This window comes from Stomoxys calcitrans, chromosome 3 (assembly GCF_963082655.1).
Source record: "Stomoxys calcitrans chromosome 3, idStoCalc2.1, whole genome shotgun sequence".
Classification (NCBI taxonomy): Eukaryota; Metazoa; Arthropoda; class Insecta; order Diptera; family Muscidae; genus Stomoxys; species Stomoxys calcitrans.
The window spans coordinates 30,080,368-30,102,611 of record NC_081554.1 but is presented as its reverse complement, the minus strand read 5'-3'; the positions used below and the strand labels follow the sequence as shown (position 1 = coordinate 30,102,611).

Genomic DNA, 22,244 nt, shown 5'->3' with positions numbered 1-22,244 from the left:
TTCTTATTTGGCCGCCCATCCCCCAAAACTCATATTGACCGATCTGCCAACATAGGCTCTAAAGCCCATAGAATACGCCTTTATTATCCGATTTCGCTGGAATTTGGAACAGTGAGTTATATAAAAACTCCCGACCCAAATATGGTCTCGATTCGACTATATTTAAATATAGCCGTCATATAGACCGATCTACCGATTAAGGGTCCTAAGCCTGTAAAAGCCGCATTTATTACCCGATTTTTCAGAAATTTGTAACAGATAGTTTTTTGAAGCCTCCCGTCATCCCACCCGGATATGGGCCAAATGTGCTCACATTTAGACATAGAGACAGATCTTCCAGTTTATCCCATAAAAAGTGGACCTATTGCTCAATTGCGCTGAAACTGTGATTTATATAAGAGTTCTCGGGACCTAAACCAAATATGATCCAGTTCAGCCCATATTTGGATATGACTAAGGATGTGGTACTGGAGTTATAATAAATACAAAGGGTTTAAACATATATCCTTGCATAGGTGCAGAAGTGAACTTTTAACTTAAGCTAGAAGTTCACCAACAGCAACCGGCGCGGCTAAGGTTTCGTTTATATCGACTAGCTATTGCTTTGTAAATTGGGCTTAACCCGAATAGCAGTCAACTAAGACTAGCCTATGGTTGTTTAGAATGGAAATAAACAGCATTTGAGAACATACTTCACTAGGGGACAGTTAGACGAGCTACTTCCCTTGCTACAGCATTTGCCAAAAGGATTTTTGAGTCAAGGGCAGTAAAATAAACCCAAATTTTTGTTATACATACACTATGCTACAAAACTTTAATAGATCACTTTTTCCATCTCTTTTCAAAATCCATCCTTCCAATCATCTCCTACAATGTTTCGTGTTGAAATAAACGGGCCAAAATATCAACAGCAAACAATTTTGCACAGGTTATTCCAATTATTAACGAAATTCTGAACAAGATTCTTATATTTCACCATCCAAACAAAAAAAAATAATTTTTGGGCGTTTCTGCAGCCGGCAAATGCCAAAGAACAATGGCTCGGGAAATCTATGGAAAAACTTTGTAACTAAAAAACATCATATTCAGCTGCCTAAACTAAATCCCATTATTCTTAACATCTGAGTAAATTATGAAAATAGCTTTCAAACCAAAAGAAAAACAGAAAAAAAATGCTAAAGACTCCCCGATCTTTCCGCCTTGGCTTCCAAATAATGAAGCTTACTTTGTAAGCTATCATGGGCAGATCTACTATTTAAATACTTGTATAAGGAACAAAAGCACTTCAAAATATTGTAAAAAAGCAAGCAACCAACAACATTAACGACGACTATTTTGTACTTTTGAATTAAGATGGAAAGCTTGAGGTCAAGACTCCAAAGATTGCTGCACGTATTTTGGTGGGCAACAAGTGAAAGAAGATCTAAATGAACGCTGGCACGAAATCCATACAGAGGAAGCGCTCTACAAAGCCCAGCCACCACGGCAAATGAAAGAATTTGTGCTTATTTTGAGTATTAAACAATACGCCTTTCTTTTGGGAGTAATTTTTTTCTTTGCCGATTTGCAGATTTGAGAGTAACGTTAGCCTTACCATGATGTTTAGCATTTGCCAATGAATAATGTCTGTCTGGCTGTACAATCGTTTGAACTTACAATCTGTCGGTCAGCCCATGGACCATCGATCTGTTGAATGTTATTATTGTTGTTGTTGAGCCAACCTTCCTTCTGTATGTTTTTATGGCCTTTTTGCCTGAAAATTATGTTGGAGTTGGAGTTTTTTTTTTTTTGGTTTAATGTTCCCCTTCATGTTTTAAGTTTGGGTGGATTGATCTGCAGACACATCTTTCTTGCATACGCTAAGAAATTTCGCAAGTCTGCAGCTTCTTCGCCTATTAGCTGCTGTATATGCTGATCAAAATGGTCCCACTGCTAAATGGTTGCCTGAGAGTTTGCCGTTTGCAAAGCAACATCAATTGAGCACAAAATTGTTTGGTTGTTTCGGTTGACGCCCTAATGTAACGCCCGTTTCTGATGACGGTGGTCAAGAATAAGCAAAACATGGACATTTTTTCTTTAAAAATTTTATGGAAATCTTGGTCTTCGAGAAAAAATTTCATGGGATTTAATCCTTAGAAAAAATTTCGGTTTCCAAAAAAAAAAAAAAAAATTCTGCGAAAAGTGCCATGTCCGTTATGTCCGTGCGTCTGTCCGTCCGTCTGTCTGTCGAAAGCACGCTAGCTTTTGAAGGAGTAAAGCTAGGCGCTTGAAATTTTGCACAAATACTTTTGATTAGTGTAGGTCAGTTAATATTGTAAATGGGCCAAATCGGTCTATGTCTTGATATGGCTGCCATATAAACCGATCTGGGGTCTTGACTTCTTGAGCCTCTAGAGGGCGCAATTCTCGTCCGAATCAACTGAAATTTCGACCGTAGTGTTTTGTTATGGCTTCCAATAACTATGTTGAGTATGATTTACATCGGTTAATAATCTGGTATAGCAGTCATATAAACCGATCTTGGGTCTTGACTTCTTGAGCCTCTAGAGGGCGCAATTCTCGTCCGAATCAACTGAAATTTTGCACGTAGTGGCTTGTTATGGCTTCCAATAACTGTGTTGAGTATGATTTAAATCGGTTAATAATCTGGTATAGCTGTCATATAAACAGATCTTGGGTCTTGACTTCTTGACTTCTTGAGCCTCTAGAGGGCGCAATTATCGTCCGATTTGACTGAAATTTTGCAAGTAATGTTTCGGTATCACTTTCAACAACTGTGTTGAGTATGATTTAAATCGGTACATAACCTCATGTAGCTGCCATATAAACCGATCTGGGATCTTGACTTCTTGAGCCTCTAGAGGGCGCAATTCTCATCCGATTCACCTGAAATTTTGCATGAAGTGTTTTGTTATGGCTTCCAATAACTGTGCTGAGTATAGCTCAAATCGGTACATAAACTGATATAGCTATCATATAATCCGATCCTGGGTCTTGACTTCTTGACTTCTTGAGCCTCTAGAGGGCGCAATTCTCGTCCGATTCAACTGAAATTTTGCACGTAGTGTTTCGGTATCACTTCCAACAATTGTATTGAGTATGATTTAAATCGGTTAATAATTTGGTATAGCTGTCATATAAACCGATCTTGGGTCTTGACTTCTTGAGCCTCTAGAGGGCGCAATTCTCATCCGATTTGGCAGAAATTTGGTACAACGGCCTTCATGACCTTCAACATACGTGTCTAATATGGTCTGAATCGATCAATAGCTTGATACAGCTCCCATATATTCCTATCTCCCGATTTTGCTTTTGGATCCCCTACGAATGAACTGAAATATTACACAATGACTTCTACAATGTTCAGCAATCATTTATGGTCCGAATCGGACTATAACTTGATATAGCTCCAATAGCTATATCAAGTTCTTTGTTTGCCTAAAAAGAGATACCGCGCATAGAACTCGACAAATGCGATCCATGGTGGAGGGTATATAAGATTCGGGGCCCTTACTTATTGTTTTTGTAGCAGTGTGTCATACACTAAGGCGGCATCCCTTTCCGATGAAGAACGTCACCGAGTCAATCCGGTAAGTACAACCGGCTGCCATGGAATTGTAAATTTATTTTGTATAAATTTTTTGCAGGATCCATGGTGATGGGTTCCCAAGATTCGGGCTGGCCGAATTTAGCACGCTTTTACTTGTTATATGTAAGATTTCATTGAAATGGTGTCTTAAAAAAAATTTGATGGTGAGAAAATTTCTGAAAAATTGTGTGTTTCAAGAAAAAAATATACTGGAAATTTTTGTCTTTAGACCACTGTCCCCAGTATGTAGTATACGTCCCTTCTATTGTAGGAGCTGCGTACTCTACGCATTTCAAAAAATTAAAAACAAAAAATTTTTTCTCCTCTGATCAAAAGAAAAAACAAAACTTTTGAATATTATGCGATTATCTAAATTGCATACAAAATTATTTTAATTAAAAATCTAATTTGCTTTTGCGACCGCTTAAGAAGTGGTCACAGCTCTCAAGCAACTGGCTGTGAAAGTGGTAATCGTAAGCAAGGATAACCAATGTGGAGGAGGAGATATACTCTCATGTATGTTTTGCGAGAGATGAAAGATATGTCCAAACAACAGCGTCCAACTGTTGTTGCATAATGTTTAAGTCCAGGTAGCAGGCAGGCAAAACATCGGCTGTTATCATTAACTTTTATTGAAACTAAGCAGAAAGCCCTCATTGGTAGTCAACGATTTACCATACCTATGCATTGATGGTAAATTTGCCATAAACTGTGAGAATTTTTCCTTCCTTGCTAGAAATACCCCGGATGACTTCAAATGATCAATGGTAATGGAGCAGCTATTAAAATGATATTAGTGCGGCATGTTAGAAAGTGGTAAAAGTGTATCCTTTGATCACATATGGTTTAGTTGGTTACTTGGGCAATAGATCACGATCACTTCCTCTTAGTACTAACCCTGGGGTAACACTGACATTATTTGTGGAATATACATGAAGGTGTGAAAATACATCATATGGTCAGTTGTTACCTTCGGTTGATCCTTTTTACTCGCTTAGCCATGGCAATGCCTTTCATTGATTAATGATGCTTTATATGTATCGAAAGGCAATAGTGGTCGTTTTTGGGGGGACAATTAAATTTTTCCGGTTGTCATTGACAGGTAAGTTGTTGGTTGGGAAAATGAGAAGAAATTGCTGGCATTCAAAATTTAAATTAAAAAAATTTTAAATAAGTCAAAGAAGTAGGTTAGGTTAGGTTAAAAACAGGATGCGGATGTAAATACGCCCCATGCCAATATTGACATACATCTAAGCTAGTAATCGGCTAGTTGTATGCTCTAAATACTAAAAAGTACCCTCGAAAAAGAGAACCTATGTTGGGAATTCTATGGTGGTTATCAGATTCTTAATTGTTTTCCCTACCACGCCCCTAAGTTGGTTCATGTCTGGTAATGTGATCCACCTAAGTGCCGGTGTCTATTAGCCGCAAAAGCCGGGCTATGTCATAGGAAATGCTCCAATGTCTCTTCATCTTCATCGGTCAAACAAGTAAAGACGCATTAAGTTCGAACGTGCCAAACTTTGGAGGCCAACCAAACTCGGTTCTTTATTGTAAGCAGCTTTCGTCATAGTCCGGCTGAACCCATAGCAGCTTTACCGAAATGTGTTCCGATTTGGACCAAACTCAGTAACGACGTCGATTGGTCCAATATATTTAATTCACAGTTCAAGTTGGTAAAACAGAATATTGCTGTCTATGCCAGCTATATCCAAATATAGACCAATATGAACCATATACGACATGGGTGCCGAAAAGCCTAACATAGGTCACTATGCCAAATTTCAGCGAACTCGGTTAATAAATGCGCTTTTTACTGCCGCAAGACCTTAAATCGAGAGATCGGTGCATTTGGAAGCTGTATCCAAATATACACCATTAGGAGACATATTGAACGCGGAAGTTGGAGGGCCTAACACTGATCACACTGTCAAGTATCAGCGAAATCCAGTAATAAACGTTGCTTATATGGACCCAAGACCATAAATAGCGAGAAGAAAGAATTGCTTAGATATCCCTATTCGTTTTTTTTTCTTAGAATTTATGCCGAATTTTATGAAGATCGGTCTGTCCGTTGATTTAAAAGATATCTTTGAGGTGAAATTTCCCACCGTACGCCATGGCAGCACGTGTTATAGTTATTCTATCGTCTTATTATATATAATATTTTAAAAGGAAGAAAATGGAGGGTTTGCTTACTTAACTTTTAAAGGCTATTGCAGAAAATTTGTCCCATTAGCCGAAATTAGTACAACGTTCCAAACGCATCGATGTTCTGCGCTTCTTCTGAAATCTCTGACACCAAGATTCGAGATGTCTTTCACCACTTGATTTTTCCATCGAGATTTATGGTCGCCCCGGTTTGAGCGTATCACAGTGTTTGCCTTCAAAAACTTCTTCGCTGGAGTTTTTTGATTCATTCTGACAACCTGACCTAGCCAAAGCAATCGTTGTATATTTTGATACCTGTAACTATGCTTATGTCGTCATACAGCTCATACAATACGTTGTTGATGTGACGTCCAGATTCGCCATCAATAAATTTTACGAAGAATCTTTCTCTCAAACATTCCAAACACTGCCTCGTCTGCTTTCATAAGTACCCAGTACTTTCCTTAGTGCCGAGGTAGAAAAACTTGCTGACTAGCTCATAGTTGTGGTTCCCAACTTTCTACATTTTCTTTATCTGATCGGTTGTTCAAAGCTTTTTGGGAGTTTAAAGCATCCATTTCTTCTTATCTCCATTTACTGCCAGACCCATTTTCACTGACTTTCTTTCGATTCTTTCAAAGGCTGTAGTTACTACTTCCGGTGACCGACCTATGATATCGATGTCGTCGTGTGTTCTCTTGTGATTTGTGTACCATGTCTATTCACATCTGCATCTCGTATAATCTTCTCCAGCAGGATATTAAAGAGATCACACGATAGGCTGTCTCCTTGTGTGAAACCTCGTTTGGTATTAAATGGTTCGGAGAGATTCTTTCCTACTTTTACTGAGGAACGCGTATCAGCAAGTGTCATCCCGCAGAGTCTTATTCATTTTGCAGGGATACCAAACTCAGACATGGCTTGAAATACCTTTGAACGAAAAGGAGTATCGAAGGCGGCTTTGTAGTCAACAAAGAGATGGTAGGTGTTAATTTGTCCATCTCGGGTCTTTTCCAGGATTTGGTGCAGTGTGATTATCTGGTCTAGGATGGATTTACCAGCTCTAAAGCTGCATTGATAGGGCCCAACTATCTCATTGACTTAAGGTTTTAATCTTTCACACAGTACGCTCGAGAGTATCTTGTATGCTATGGATTGGCACATTCCGTCTGGCCTCCTTTCTTGTGTACGAGACGTAGTGTACTGAGATTCCAATCATCGGGTATGCTTTCATCTAGACAGATCGCGCAGACAAGCTGATGTATACGCCTTGTCAGCGTGTTGTCTACGATTTTAAATAGTTCAGCAGGTAACCCGTCGGCTCCTGCAGCCTTGTTGTTCTTGAGTCGGGTCACTGCTACTTGCACCTCATTCTGACTAGGAGGTAAATATTCTATACCATCCTCAGGGATTGGTTCTGCAGTATCCTCTTCCCCGCCAACATCGAACACTAGCAGTTGGGTAAAATGTTCTTTCCATATCGTCAGCACACTATCTGTATCAGTTACCAGATTTCCTTCTTTGTTTCTGCACCAAGCAGGCACATCCTCCTGCCATCGGTTTGATGTTTAATTCTTTGGTAGAATTTCCGGACTTCATTCTGTCTCCTGTACATCTCAATTCGCTCACACTCACGTCTTTTCATTTCCTTTTTCTTTCTGAGGAATACACGTTTCTCTTCTCTCCTTTTCTCCCGATACTTCTCCTTCATCTGGCGCGTTGCTACTGATTGCAGGGTTGCTCTATATGCCGCATTCTTGACTTCAGTAGCATCTCGACACTCTTGGTCGTACCATGGGTTTCTTGGAGGAGGCTTCCGGTTCCCAAGTATGGCTTTCGCGCCATTTTCCATGGAGCAGGCAATGGATTGCCTCTGCTCCATTATATCATCGGAACAAGGAGTGCTTTCATCAAGCAGTTGGGTCAGTCGAGTGGAGTATGCCGCTGCTATTTGTTGTGTTTGCAGCTTTTCACTGTTCAGCTTCCGTGCAGTGTCAGATCGTACTTTCCTCGCCATGTTCAAACGGGTGCGAACCTTTGCTGCAACAAGGTAATGATTCGTATCTGTATTTGCTCCATGGATCAATCGTACATCTATCACGCTGGATAAATGCCTTCCATCTATCACAAAGTGATCAATTTAGTATCTAGTCTTTTAAACGGGTGACAGCCATGTGGCTTTGTAAATTTTTCTTTGAAATCTAATGCTGCTAACTATCATGTTTTTTTTGCGCAACGAAATCTATTAGCCTCTGCCGATAATAGGACGTTAACTCGTGGAAGCTTAATTTTCCGACTGTTGGACCAAAGATATCTTCCTTTCCTATATTCGAATTAAAATCTCTCAGAATAATTTGATGAGCGAGACAGCGGTCGTATTCCCTCTCTAGGCGCTCGTAGAAAATATCCTTCTACTACACGTCCTTGTCTTTCGTCAAGGCATGGACACAAACGGGACACAGGGCCGATGGTGAAAAATTTGGTTTTTATGCGGATTGTGGCTAACTTCTCATCCACGGGAGTAACTTGGAGACAAGTCCTAGTGGTGTTCAATGCAGGCACCTGCCGCGTTGGCCTAATCCTGCAGGGCTCTTAACCCCGGGTGAATATAATGCGTCCGCCAACGCCCCCACACATAGCCTAAGCTATGCATGGGTACCAATTCGAGTTCACGTTGTCTGGACGTGTTCTCCCCCTTTGTTAGGGGCGGAGCACTATCTAAAACTCCTTCCGATCTATGGGTCACGGCACCCGGTTGCAATGCAACTCCACATCGAGCCTGCGCTCTACCCGCGATTTGGGTCCAAACCACAGCCACCACGTTACTCCCCACTGGGGCCTCACCATAGTCGGGCTGGAATCGAAATTCCAGGGGCCCCCGACTCCCGTGGTACCACATTAAGGACTCCGGTCAGACCTCGTAGCCGAAGCTACTACTAGTTGAACCCCAAACGGTTCCGGACTGGTCACCTGAAAGGAAAACGGCCAAAGCCATTTTCCCAAAAGCCCTCAACCACACCACCGCAGGCAGGACAACCTGCAGTCGTCGCCAGACCCCTCCTATGCAAAAATGCATTGAGAGAGCCATGTCCCGTCAGTAAAAACCCAAGACTAAGGCCAAAGCCAAAATCGGGTCTGTCCACAACAAACGTCGCGTCCCCAATAAACCGGTAAGTAACCCGTCCATTGTCACTGTCAGTCCAACGTGTAACTTGGGGACAAGGTGTTTCAGTCTTTCAGTCTTCGACTAACCAGAAAACCACAGCCGAATTCATGCCCCGTGTCATGGCAGCTGTAGTATAGTTCGCCACCGTTTGGTTTTGTTGCGACTCCATACCCGGTCCACCGCACCTCCCGTAAGGCGGTAATATCTGTGTTGTACTTCTCCAGTACATCCACCAATGAGTATACAGCACCTTCTCTATAAAGAATGGGGACATTTTAGGTGCAAAATCGTAGATCGTGGACCTTTTTCCGTTCGCTTGGGTCGTCAACGTTAGTGGAATACGTTTTTCCATTATTTTTTTTTTTTTTTTCAAAGTAATTTTATGATTTTGCTGGGGCGGGTTACTGGTCCAGATTCACAACCACAAGGGTTATGTAAGACCGTATATGCATCCCGCGATGTCTCAAACAGCTTGCTCTAAAATCCTACGCTACAACTAACCTGGGCACAGACGCTGATGTTAGCCATATACTCACGTTGTCATTTCGAGTATCATTGGCACTCAGTATGTAAGTAAGAGTCAGTGCCTCCTGCCCCTCACTGAGACTCTTCTCTCCAAATCGGTGACTGCTTGCGGCAACATTTGGAGTTGCTCAGCATAAATACGAAGCTTTAAACTATACGCAACCTGGGGACGCACCCGTTAGCTTTCAGCTAAGCTTCCCGATTGATTTCTTAGAACTGGCCCAATTACTGAGGCATTCGAACTTCGAAGGGCCTAGTAGTAGTGATATCAATGGCCCCAGATATCAAGCTCTGGGCCACTCCATTATCCCAACCGCAAATCTATATTTCAAGAAATTACAAACGAAGAAACCAGATCACTATACCTCTAGTCTATGAAGGTGACTATCATAGCGACAAAAGGGAAACTAATGAGAAAATTCGATTAAAATAATCCATGCCTCACCGTGCCTCCATAAAATTTTAATGCCCACAATTATAATGATAATATTTTATTGCTGAAAAAAATATTCTTAAGCGACAGGAAACCTTTCAATGAACTCTGTTTCGAAAAAGTGTGCATTATCATTGCCTTAATCATTTCTCATAAAAACAAAGTCATTAGGCCAAATTTATTACCAAAAAAAAATTATCCAATGCTTACCGTTATGATCATTTCCTAACAAGGCTGACATTGTCCTTTTTTTTGGACATACTTTCAAATGCAAAATCTCTTTCTCTAAAGATAGAGTTTTAAGGAAAATCCTTCAACTCTAATCTACACAAAACTAAAAAAAAAAATAATTTTCGAAATGTAAATTGCAGATAACAACCTTAGAGAGAAAGCAAATCAGCCAAAGAGAAATTTTAATGGATACCCAGCCAAGGCAGTAAAGTCAGTGACTTTAGGGCATTTAACTCACACACAAGCGTACAACTGGATTTATGGCCTATGAATGAGTTGCATTTGTATGCTTGTTTGTATGTGCCACACGTATTTAGATTAGCCAAAGTCAGCCTAAGTCAGTTCGGTGTTCTTCTTCTGGTGTTTTTTGGGTTAAACCTAGGCTCAGACATCGTTAGGTGAGAAATAACGATCAGCATTTTATTTCGTATGCTGCATAACTCTTGCTGACCAGCCAACAGGTAGTTGGCGGGTCATCTTTGAACGTGTGTGTGTGTGAAATATCCTGGCACAACATGAGCCCAGGCTTTACACCGCAGGAAACACTGTGGCGCCGAAAATCCATTTGTTATACTAAATAAACCGTTAGAAGCGAGCTGATAAGCAGATTTTATGCATTCCTATTTTAATTCTTTCAGTTTTTATGTTGTCTCGTATCCTTTTTTTGGCTGAAAGAGGCTCTATGCCTGTTACTAATGATATCCCTAAACAAACATATTACCATAGAACAAGTGAGGAAAATTTTTGTTAAGAATAGTTGCTTGAAATCATGAATCTCCTAAACATTACATGCTTGGCAGGTCGTTTGTTGTGCAAGGGGGAGTAAAAGCATGGAAAGAGACGATTTAACAAAAACGGAAACGGTGTATGTTTGATATACCCTATTCTTAAAAGTCTTTATTTCAGCCCGATATTGTCATGATGTCCGCTGTAGGGGTGTTTTCAGGGCTGAGGTGGTCTCCTAGACACATCAGCATCGTGCTCAAATAGCATTTTTTTAAACCCCATATTGCCATAACGTTAAGGGGAGTTTATGAGATGAGGCATCCTCAAACACTTGGCCCCAAAATTTTTACACTTTGGGAAGTGTTTAGGAAAAGGGACGGTGCCCCATTTACATGGTCGCACTTTTGGATATCAGATTCGTTTTCTACTTTCAAATACCTTAAATCGAGCCCCACATTGACGTGGTCGCTAAATATGCTCGAATTAGGGGTGTTTTGGGGAGTGGGATGGTCCCCAAGCACTTAGCCCTAAAAATATATCAGCATCGTTCTCTACTCTCAAATATCATTTCTTTGAACCCCATATTGGCATTGGCCTCAAAATTGGATATCAAATTCGTTTTCTAAACTCAAATACATTTCATTTAACGCCTTATTACAAAAGTCAGCAAATATGTCCAGTTTGGGCTATGGACCCTGAAAACTATCATGGTGGAGATCCACTCCCTTTCATACCCGAATTGTCATGGTGAGCAAATCCGTCCAATTTGGGGGTTTTTATGGGGGTGGGACGTCCCTTAGGCAGTTGATCCCGAATTTTGATATCAGATTTGTGGTCCACTCTCAAATAGCTTTCATTTGAGCCCAATATTTGCATAGTCGCAAATATGGCCGGTTTGGGGAGGTTATGGGGATGGGGTGGCCCCATAGACACTTTTTTCCGAATATTGATATCAGATTCCTGCTTTACTCCCAAATACCTTTCATTTGAGCCCCATATTGCTATGATCGTAAATTTTTACTCTTTTGAGGGTGTTTTTGGTAGGGGCGGCCCCACAAAAACTTGGTCCCACATTTGGATATCAGGTTCGTATTCTACTCGCAAATACCTTGCTTTGGAGTCCCATATTGCCAATGTTGCTAAATATATCCGATTAAGGGGTGTTTTGGGGGTTGAAGTGGTCCCCCTAACACTTGGTCGGACAATTGGATATCAGTTCCACACAGCTCCACAGTCTTGAAGACCCAAATTGTCTTGGCGAACAAATACGTCCTATTTGGGGGTTATTATGGTGGTGGGACGTCATGGTCTACACCCAAATAAACTTCATTTGAGCTCCATTTTTCCATAGTTGGCAAACATGACCGGTTTGGGGGTGTTTTGGGGGATGGGGTGGCCACTCAGTGACTTGACTTTAAAAATATATTGGGTTGCCCAAAAAGTAATTGCGGATTTTTTAAAAGAAAGTAAATGCATTTTTAATAAAACTTAGAATGAACTTTAATCAAATATAATTTTTTACACTTTTTTTCTAAATCAAGCTAAAAATAACAGCTGATAACTGACAGAAGAAAGAATGCAATTACAGAGACACAAGCTGTGAAAAAATTTGTCAACGCCGACTGTATGAAAAATCCGCAATTACTTTTTGGGCAACCCAATAAATCAGATTCGTGTTCTACTCTAAAATACCTCTTATTAGAGCCTCATACTCCAATGGTCATCAAATACTTCCTATTTGGGTGGTGTTATGGGGGTGGGGTGGCCCCATGGACACTTTTCCCAAACATTGACATCAGATTCGTGCTTTACTTCTAAAGACCTTTCATTTGAGCCCCATATGGCTTTGGTCGTAAATTTGTCTTCTTTGGGGGCTGTTCTCGGAAATGGGTGGCCCCTCAAACATTTGGTCCCACATCTGGATATCAGATTCGTATTCTACACTCAAATACATTTTATTTAAGCCCCATATTGCCTTGGTCAGTAAATAAGTCCTGTTTGGGGGGTGTTTTGGGGAAGGGGTGTACCCCCAGAAACTTTCTCCCAAATTTGGATATCATATTCGTATTTTGTTGACAAATACCTTTCATTTGAGTCCCATACTGCCATGGTCGGTAAATATGTATGATGGAGGGGTGTTTTGGGCGTTGGGGTGGTCCCCCAAACACTTGGTCCGACAATAGGACTTCAGATACGTTTTCTAATCTTAAATACCTTTCATTTGAATCCCATATTGTCGTGATTGGTGTATGTATAAACTTGGTAGGTTTTAGGGGTGGGGCGCCCACCCTAGGTATCCCATCCGAAATTTGGATACCAAATTTTTATTTTTGGGGTTAAATTTCGCTTAAATCGCACCACCCATCTCGGAGATCTGGCGTTTCTGAAAATTAGGGTAAGGGGGAGGGTCCGCTCCCCCTTTAGATTCACCACGGGTTCATTATGCAGGGACCTCCTTTTTATAGCCGAGTCCGAACGGCGTGCCGCAATGCGACACCTCTTTGGAGAGAAGTTTTACATGGCATAGTACCTCACAAATGTTGCCAGCATTAGGAGGGGAAAACCACCGCTGAAAATGTTTTCTGATGGTCTCGCCAGGATTCGAACCCAGGCGTTCAGCGTCATAGGCGGACATGCTAACCTCTGCGCTACGGTGACCTCCCTACCATGACCATTTTTTTTGCATTATTACTGCAAATCGGACGAACATATATATGTGTTCTATATATCGAGATCTGAACCGATCTTTTCCAATTTCAATAGGCTTCATCCTTTGGCCGAAAAACATGTCTGTACCAAATTTTAATACGATTGGATGAAAACTGCTACCTGTAGTTTGTACACAAATTACCACGGACAGACACGGACAGACAGACAGACGGATAGACAGACGAATAGACAGACAGACGGACAGACAGACGGACAGACAGACGGACAGACAGACGGACAGACAGACGGACAGACAGACGGACAGACAGACGGACAGACAGACAGGCGGACAGACAGACGGACAGACATACGGACAGACAGACAGACGGATAGGCAAACAGACAGACAGACGGACACAGCAAAATCGAATCTTATCATATCAATGGGTCTCTTCCTTCTGGGTGTTACAAACAAATGCGCTAAGTTATAATACCCTGTACCACATAATTGGTGCATGATATAATAAAGTTTAGAGATATGAGCAATAGGTTTATCAATAGCAGGTTAAACAGTACGTTCATTTCATCTGCAAGTGTTTGAAAAAAGGAGCCTACAGATTATATGCTAAATAAGACAAATACATACGGCTAAAATTTGGCAGGGCATAATTTAATATTCCCTCCATCACCCTGGATGGACGTTCCGCAAGTTTTAGCATCCATGCTGCAAAATTAATGATACAATATGAGAATTAAATATCATGAATGCTGCAAAAGCAGCTTTTATGGAGCTCAAAAGCGAACTTCTCTCTTTGTACGGGGTTTCCAACTTTAAGATAGTTATCAAATTACCAAATAGTATCTTAAGAATAACCATAAAAAATCACCTGCCCTCCTCTCAAAATGTGGGTGGAGCCATTGCATGGTGTCCTTTGAATCACACATAAAATCACTTGAGCAAGCCCTTGGAAAAGATGTTTCTAGAAGCGAATGATAGTCGGCAAATGATCGTCTGAAGTACTTGCCTTACAACTTCATTCTAAATCAATTATTAAGTGTCACCATGATGAAAATTGAACAATAACTAAAATAAACTCCTATACTTCGTTCAAAAGTTAAGACAAAAGATGTTTTAAATTTGAAGGAAGAAGAAATGTATGGAGACAAACATTAATTGATTTTAAACAGAACCTGATGAGCTATACTAGGATCAAAGTGGACATATTTGTCCAAAGAACAATGACTTAAACAATACTTCAAACTGAAGTGGGAGTTCCCAATAATATTTGTCAGCTACAGCTACAGTTGTCGATTTCTGTTTCCTTTTCTTTTTTTTTTTTTGGCAAATCGTTGTCCTTTTCTGGTAACACCTTTCTCATTACCAATTAATGATATATTTTTGTATCGCCTATGGTTTTTTTTTTTTGGCTACTGCCGCTTTTGACACGGCTCAAGTCCAGTGTTGTGAGAAAAGAAAACATTCAAAATACACTTTTTGGGATTAAAAAGGACATAACACAAGAACAAATGGCAACGCAGGTTTTAGTATTCTATAGAGCGCAAAGGAATCATGCAGTGCGTGACAATGCCTTGGCGAAACTAGCGAAAGATGAAAGAATGGTCTATCATCATGCTTCCCGCCCATTGCAATGCTTTCCATGCCTGTACAGGTGATACTAAAATTTACAATTAGACAAAAATTGTTGAGAAAGAATATCTTTAAAAAATATTTGCCAGCGCTTTAAAGGCAGTTAAAGGGAATACTTCAAGTTATATAAATACTTACCGGCCTGAGCCTTTCATATACCCATGACAATCAATCGGAAGATCGTTCTTTATGGAAGATATATATTTATATCTAAAATGTACTGCACCTAACTCGGCACGGATGTAAGGGGTCCTAACCGACTCACTTTTCTCAATTTCAGCGAAATAGATTTTAAGTTTTAAGCCCATAAAAGTAGATAAAATCGGGAGTTCGATCTATATATCGATATTATTGGGTTGCCTAAAAAGTAGTTGCGGATTTTTTAAAAGAAAGTAAATGCATTTTTAATAAAACTTAGAATGAACTTTAATCAAATATATAATTGCCAGTTTGTTCGATAACCTTTTGCCATCTTCCTGGCAAATTTAGTATTCCACGCTCATAGCACTTCTGGCCTTTATCTGCAAAAAACTGAACCAAGTGCGATTTTATAGCCTCATCATTGCCGAAAGTTTTACCATTTAAGGAGTTCTGCAAAGATCGAAATAAATGGTAGCCTGATGGTGCAAGGTCAGGGCTATATGGTGGATGCATCAAAAAAAGTTTAAGGTGCATATCACAAGCGTTGATTCGGTTTGTTAAATGAATTTCTTCCAATACATGTGGAACCCATATTAAAATTGACGCCAAACAAACAAATGTAAACAAAATTTCGCGCACTTTTTTTCTAAAGCAAGCTAAAAGTAACAGCTGATAGCTGACAGAAGAAAGAATGCAATTACAGAGTCACAAGCCGTTGAAAAAATTTGTCAACGCCGACTATATTACTACTATATTACCGACAATTACTTTTTTGGCAACCCAATATATAAAAAAGAAGATATATTTGTTTGTGGGTTTGTTAAAATGTTTGTGCCGTATAGATACAAAAAAAGCTACACCAATTTTCCTGATTTGTGTAGGTTGGTCTGGAATAAGCATTAGGCTACGTAATTTGTTGGTATCGGAAGGGGGCGGACCCTCCCCCTTATTCCAAAAATTTATGTGCAAACAAAGGCTAATGGATAAGAATTGCTATGCTATTGGAGCCATACTTGGTTTGGCTGTTGGAGACCAAAGTGGAAGCCACTATGCACAATTTCAGCCAAACCAGATAACAAAGGCGGCCCATAATGGCTCAAGAAATAAAATCGGGAGATCTGTTTATATGGGAGATATATCAGTTCATGGACCGGTTCGGACCATATTTAACACATACATATAAAGACACAGAAGGAGTCGTTGGGCAAAATTTCAGCCAAATCGAATTAAGAATTGCGCCCTCTAAAGCCTCAAGATGTATTATCGGCAGATCGGTTAATATGTGAGCGTATCAGGGAATGAACCGATTTAATTCATACATGGCACGGTTATTGGAATCAAAACAAACTACTTTATGCAAAATTTAATTTAATAAATGCCCCCTCTAGCTGCTTAAGAAGTCACCGTCCGAAATCGGTTAATATGGGAGCTATATCAGGTAATGAACCGATTTGGACCATACTTAGCAAAGTTGTTTGAAGCTAAAACAAAACACTTCATGCGAAATTTCAGCCAAATCGGATAGGAATTGCGCCCTCTAGCGGCTCATGAATTCAAGTTCGGAGATCGGTTTATATATCAGCTATATTAGGTTATGGACCGATTCGGAAAATATTTGGTATATTCCTAGACTGTGCCAAATTTCAGCAAAATCTGATTAGAATTATGTCCCCCAGAGGCTCAAGAAGTAAAATAGGGCGATCGGTTTATATGGAAGCTAAATATGGACCGATATGGCCCATTTACAATCCCAACTGACCTACACTAACAGGAAGTAATTGTGCAAAATTTCAAGCGTCTAATTTAAAGTTACCGTGCTTTCCTCGGACAGACAGACAGACGGACGGATATGGCTAGATCGACATAAAATGTCAAGACGATCAGGAACGCTCGTGCACGTATTTTAGATCAATATTTCGAGGTGGTACCAATGTAATAGCGAATTTAGTATACCCCCATTCTATGGTGGAGGGTATAAAAATAGCAAATGCTATTTTGAAAAGAGATTTTCATATTTTAGAGTCATTTGTATCCCACAACATTGAAAACTCTGCAATTGATAAATTCGACACTGTTGTTGGTACAAATTACCCATTGTTGCGTGCCCTGTGCTACCTGTTCCTCGCTTATCCAGTCCCTAAGGACCCGGTCTACCTGTTACTGGTCTAAGTATTGGATTATTGTGTCGTTCCTTATAAAGGGTGATTTTTTTGAGGTTAGGATTTTCATTTCGAACCGAACACTGATTTTGGTAATAAAATTCAATGATTTGCAAGCGTTGCTCGTTAGTAAGTCTATTCATGATGAAATGTCAAAGCATACTGAGCATCTTTCTCTTTGACACCATGTCTGAAATCCCACGTGATCTGTCAAATACTAATGCATGAAAATCCTAACCTCAAAAAAATCACCCTTTATTATTAAAAGTCCCTTTGATGTCAATGCATACTAACGTACACATTAGACGGTCCTTATAAGCGAAATACGAAATATCGTGACGATCGATTAACGATAACACGTACCGGTTTAGATTTAGCTTAAACTTTCATTTAAATATAGTAGCTAAAGTTTCTATAGGTTGAAAACTATAATGGGAACTATATCCAAATCTGAGCCGATTTTAATAAAATTTAACAGAGGCTTATCTAAATCTGAACCGACATAATATTTCATCTTTTGCTTATTGGGAGAAAAAATTGAGGGTATGCGTTCCATAAAAAATGCATTTTGTCTTTTTGGACACTCTGGTGCACATACTGGCATCGAAAGATTCTCCTATTCTATGAACAATCTAGTGCAGGGCGTTCTGCACCGATCTACCTTTCGTATAGTCATGCTGCTGATAGCCGAGCAATTCGCTGGGAATCATGTAATTATATCCAATAAATGCTTAATGGTTTTGAGTAGAACGGACATAAGGCTTCAATTTCTTTAGACCTTTGGCGCAGCATAACTTGCCTCGCCGGACTAGGGTATAAATACAACCCTTACCTCCTGCCAGATGTCCGTCCGTCTGTCCGCCTGTCCGTCCGTCTGTCTGTCTGTCGAAAGCACGTTAACTTTCGAAGGAGTTAAACTAGCCGCTTGAAATTTTGCACAAATACTTTTTATTAGTGTAGGTCGGTTAGGATTGTAAATGGGCCAAATCGGTCCATGTTTTGATATAGCTGCCATATAAACCGATCTTGGGTCTTGACTTCTTGAGCCTCTAGATGGCGCAATTCTCGTCCGATTTTATTGCAATTTTGCACGTAGTGTTTTGGTAGCACTTGCAACAAGTACGCTAAGTATGGTTTTAATCGGTCCATGTTTTGATATAGCTGCCATATAAACCGATCTTGGGTCTTGACTTCTTGAGCCTCTAGATGGCGCAATTCTCGTCCGATTTGACTGAAATATTGCACGTAGTGTTTTCTTATGACTTACAACATTTGTGCGAAGTATAGTTCAAATCGGTACGTAACCTGATATAGCTGCCATATAAACCGATCTAGGATCTTGACTACTTCAGCTTTTAGAAGGCGCAATTCTTATCCGATTTGGCTGTAATTTTGCACATGGTGTTTTGGTATCAGTTCCAACATTTGTGCTAAATATGGCGCAAATCGGTACATAAACTGATATAGCTGCTATATAAACCGATCTGGGATCTTGACTTCTTGAGCCTATAGATGGCGCAATTCTCATTCAATTTGGAAGAGAGTTTGCACAACGACTTCTCTCATGACCTTCAACATACGTGTTTAATATGGTCTGAATCGATCAATAGCTTGATATAGCTCCCATATAAACCGATCTCCCGATTTTGCTTCTTGAGCCCCTACAAGGCGCAATTCTTATCCGAATGAACTGAAATATTACACAATGACTACAATGTTCAGCATTCAATTCATTTATGGTCCGAATCGGACTCTAGCTCTAATAGCATTACAGTCCTTATTCATTATTCTTTGCTTGCCTGAAAAGAGATACTGCGCAAAGAGCTCGACAAATGCGATCCATGGTGGAGGGTATATAAGATTCGGCCCGGCCGAACTTAGCACGCTCTTACTTGTTACAGTTATTTATTTAATTACTGCAATGGTTGGATTGACAGTTTTTAAACGACTAAAGACCAACAGTTATTAATATTTTTATTCAAACACCTTTTATTTACACAAACACATTTTTTGAATAAATTAATTTGGTAACAGCTCTACTTTATTGATCAGATTTAGACACAAAATTTGTAAAACATAAAATACTGCCTATCCCTCCTTACCATACCACACATTTCTTTAGGGGATTCATTTGTGTGCCCAGTCTGCATTTGAAGGTCTCTGAAAATTCCGGCATATTGCGCAAAGGCCCCAGAACTCTAAACTCAGCATAGGCATGGGCATCTGAACGAATGTGATGCACCTTGTATGAGTCATCTCGACCCGTGCACCAAGTTTGAGCCATTTTGATGAAAAACAATTCATTATTGGTAAAATTCACACCAGGCAAAGGTTTTCGCTCGCCTTCAAGATGACCATAGCAATGGCGGTAGGAATGATGAGCCAGACGTGCCCCCGCATTATCAGCAATATTATCGGGCATGGTAAGAGAGCCATTGGTCTGTATGCCACGATATATAAACTTGTTGTATTGATTCTCCAGACAACGAATCCTCTCGAAAAAATGTCTTTGCGATGCAGATTGCCATTCATAGTTTTTACCTTCGTAGTTCATGTTATAATTATTCGAGTCCAGGGAGTGGGCCAACTCATGGCCTATTAACATACCCAAACCTCCAAATTTCAGGGAGGCTGGTAGACGATTGTGATACAAAGGCATTTGTGATATGCCCATGGTCACAAAGGCGGTGTTAATGTAATCGGCGTAATAGGCATTCACACTGAAAGGTGAGAGCAAAGGAGGCAGTACAGTTCTATGAACCGAATGCAATCTCAAGCGGGCATGATTGGCCTCCAATATCATGAGGTTGTTAAACCAATCTGTGGTCATATTAACATCGCTGTAAATTTGATCAGTTAAATCGCGATGACGCATATCATCTCTATAGCCCACCATTATATCCATGGCTTGTAGCTTGGAACTGATGTGCGATTTGGTGTCCTCATCCAGCCATGGGTAACGATCGGTTATATTGAGAAAAGCATCCAGGACAGATTGGGCCACTTTAAGAGAATCTTCTCGTCTTTCGGCATCATAGAGATTGTCTATGAACCAGGGCAACAAAGCATAAGTGAAGTAGGATTCTGTGTGTTGGCGGCAAATCTGCTCCCTTTTATCATCATTTTGCACTTCCATATCCCAGATGTTGTAAAACTTCAGAAGAGTTCTCCATTTGACATAGTTTCTCAGAGTGTCGATGGGGGATTTGCGTAGAAACTTCTCGAGGTTAGTGAAATTGGCTATGCGATTATTGACATACCATTCGGGTTGGGTGTTCTCACCAAAAGCTTCATTGAACAACTGAGGCCAATCGATGACATCTCCTTGGTGTAGCTCCAGGAACTCCTCTAAGGTCACTCTCTCGGTTTTATTTAGTCTTTGAGTTTTGGAGGTTAAATTACGCTCAAACTCCAACATGGTATTGAACTCAGAAGCCAAATCACCAAAGCTTTTCAAAAATTCCTCAGTTTGGGAGGAATTTCGATAAGACTCCAATACAGAGTTGGGTAGATTTATGGCAATCTCAAATTGCCGGCTATAAGTGCTGTAGTTTATGCTCATGGGCAGCAAAGGATAGATGTTGTAGGGTGACATAAAGTTCACTACCAGCCAATCATTTTTGCCGGTCAAATTCAGTTTAGAGAAAACTTCCTCCTCATTGTCGAGCAGAGTTTTTAGCGAAGCAGAGAAATCTTTTCCACTTACCAGGCAAGAGCTGTAAAACAATTTCGCCTTACCTTCGGCAGTTTTAGAGTCTTTGGTGGAATTTTTCAGAAAGCCCACCATTAAATCATTGATCTCTTTCTGTATGACATGCAGGAAAGAATCTTTGCGTCCCACTGAGGGAACTCTTTGTGAATTTTTCCAGTTGCCACAGGCAAATTCATAGAAATCTTCACAGGGATTCACTTGCAAATTCATAATGCCCAACATGAAGAGGCCCATCTCATACAGCAACTCATCCTCATCAATATCACTGGGTAATTTGAAAATGGTCTCTTCTAAGGTGACATTGGCAGCGGTGGCATTGGTTATTCTATTTCTGGCATCCAATGAGTTTACTTCGTCAGGTGACGGTAAGGCCTCCAGAGGTATGATGGCCCACAGCAATGACCCCAAAAGCAATGGAGCGCAACAATTTAAACACATTTCACAAATATTTTGGTAGAATTTTTTATGCATCACTGGCGGTGGTTAAAATCGTTACAAATTGGATTTCTACTTTCTACAAAACTCAGAGCAAGCACCGGTCTATCACTGTCAAAGGTTTGAGATATTCTAAAATGTAATTTTTTATTCAATGACTATTTCAATGAGCTTTTTGGAAATTAAGGTAAAAACGTACTTTGGGTAATGATTGATTTTAGCTGCAGATAACTCTTCTTCACGTGTTTGGCAACCGTAAATGAGTTTTTATACCCTCCACCATAGGATAGGGGTATACTAATTTCGTCATTCTGTTTGTAACTACTCGAAATATTCGTCGATCACGACGAAAAATGTCCCGACGACGTCGTGATATTTTATGTCGATTTAGCCATGTCAGTCCGTCTGTCCGCCCGTCCGTCCATCCGTCCGTCTGTCTGTCGAAAGCACGCTAACCTTCGGAGGAGTAAAGCTAACCGCTTGAAATTTTGCACAAATACTTCTTATTAGTGTAGGTCGGTAGGGGTTGTAAATGGGTCATATCGGTCCATGTTTTAATATAGCTGCCATACAAACCGATCTTGGGTCTTGACTTCTTGAGCCTCTTGAGGGCGCAATTCTGGTCCGATTTGACTGAAATTTTGCACGACGTGTTTTGTTATGATATCCAACAACTGTGC

The 22,244-nt window shown here is 40.3% G+C and overlaps 1 protein-coding gene across 1 annotated transcript; it reads right to left on the bottom strand.

The window, feature by feature from the left end:
* Nucleotides 1–19,515: 19,515 nt before the first annotated feature.
* Nucleotides 19,516–21,567, bottom strand: LOC106096312 (endothelin-converting enzyme 1). Its single transcript, XM_013263998.2, has one exon. The coding sequence runs from the start codon at nucleotides 21,565–21,567 to the stop codon at nucleotides 19,516–19,518; it is 2,052 nt and encodes a 683-aa protein (XP_013119452.2).
* Between the last annotated feature and the right edge of the window lie 677 nt (nucleotides 21,568–22,244).

Bases quoted from the DNA above. Each gene is read 5' to 3' on its own strand.
- LOC106096312 (XM_013263998.2), bottom strand. From the start codon at position 21,567: ATGTGTTTAAATTGTTGCGCTCCATTGCTTTTGGGGTCATTGCTGTGG.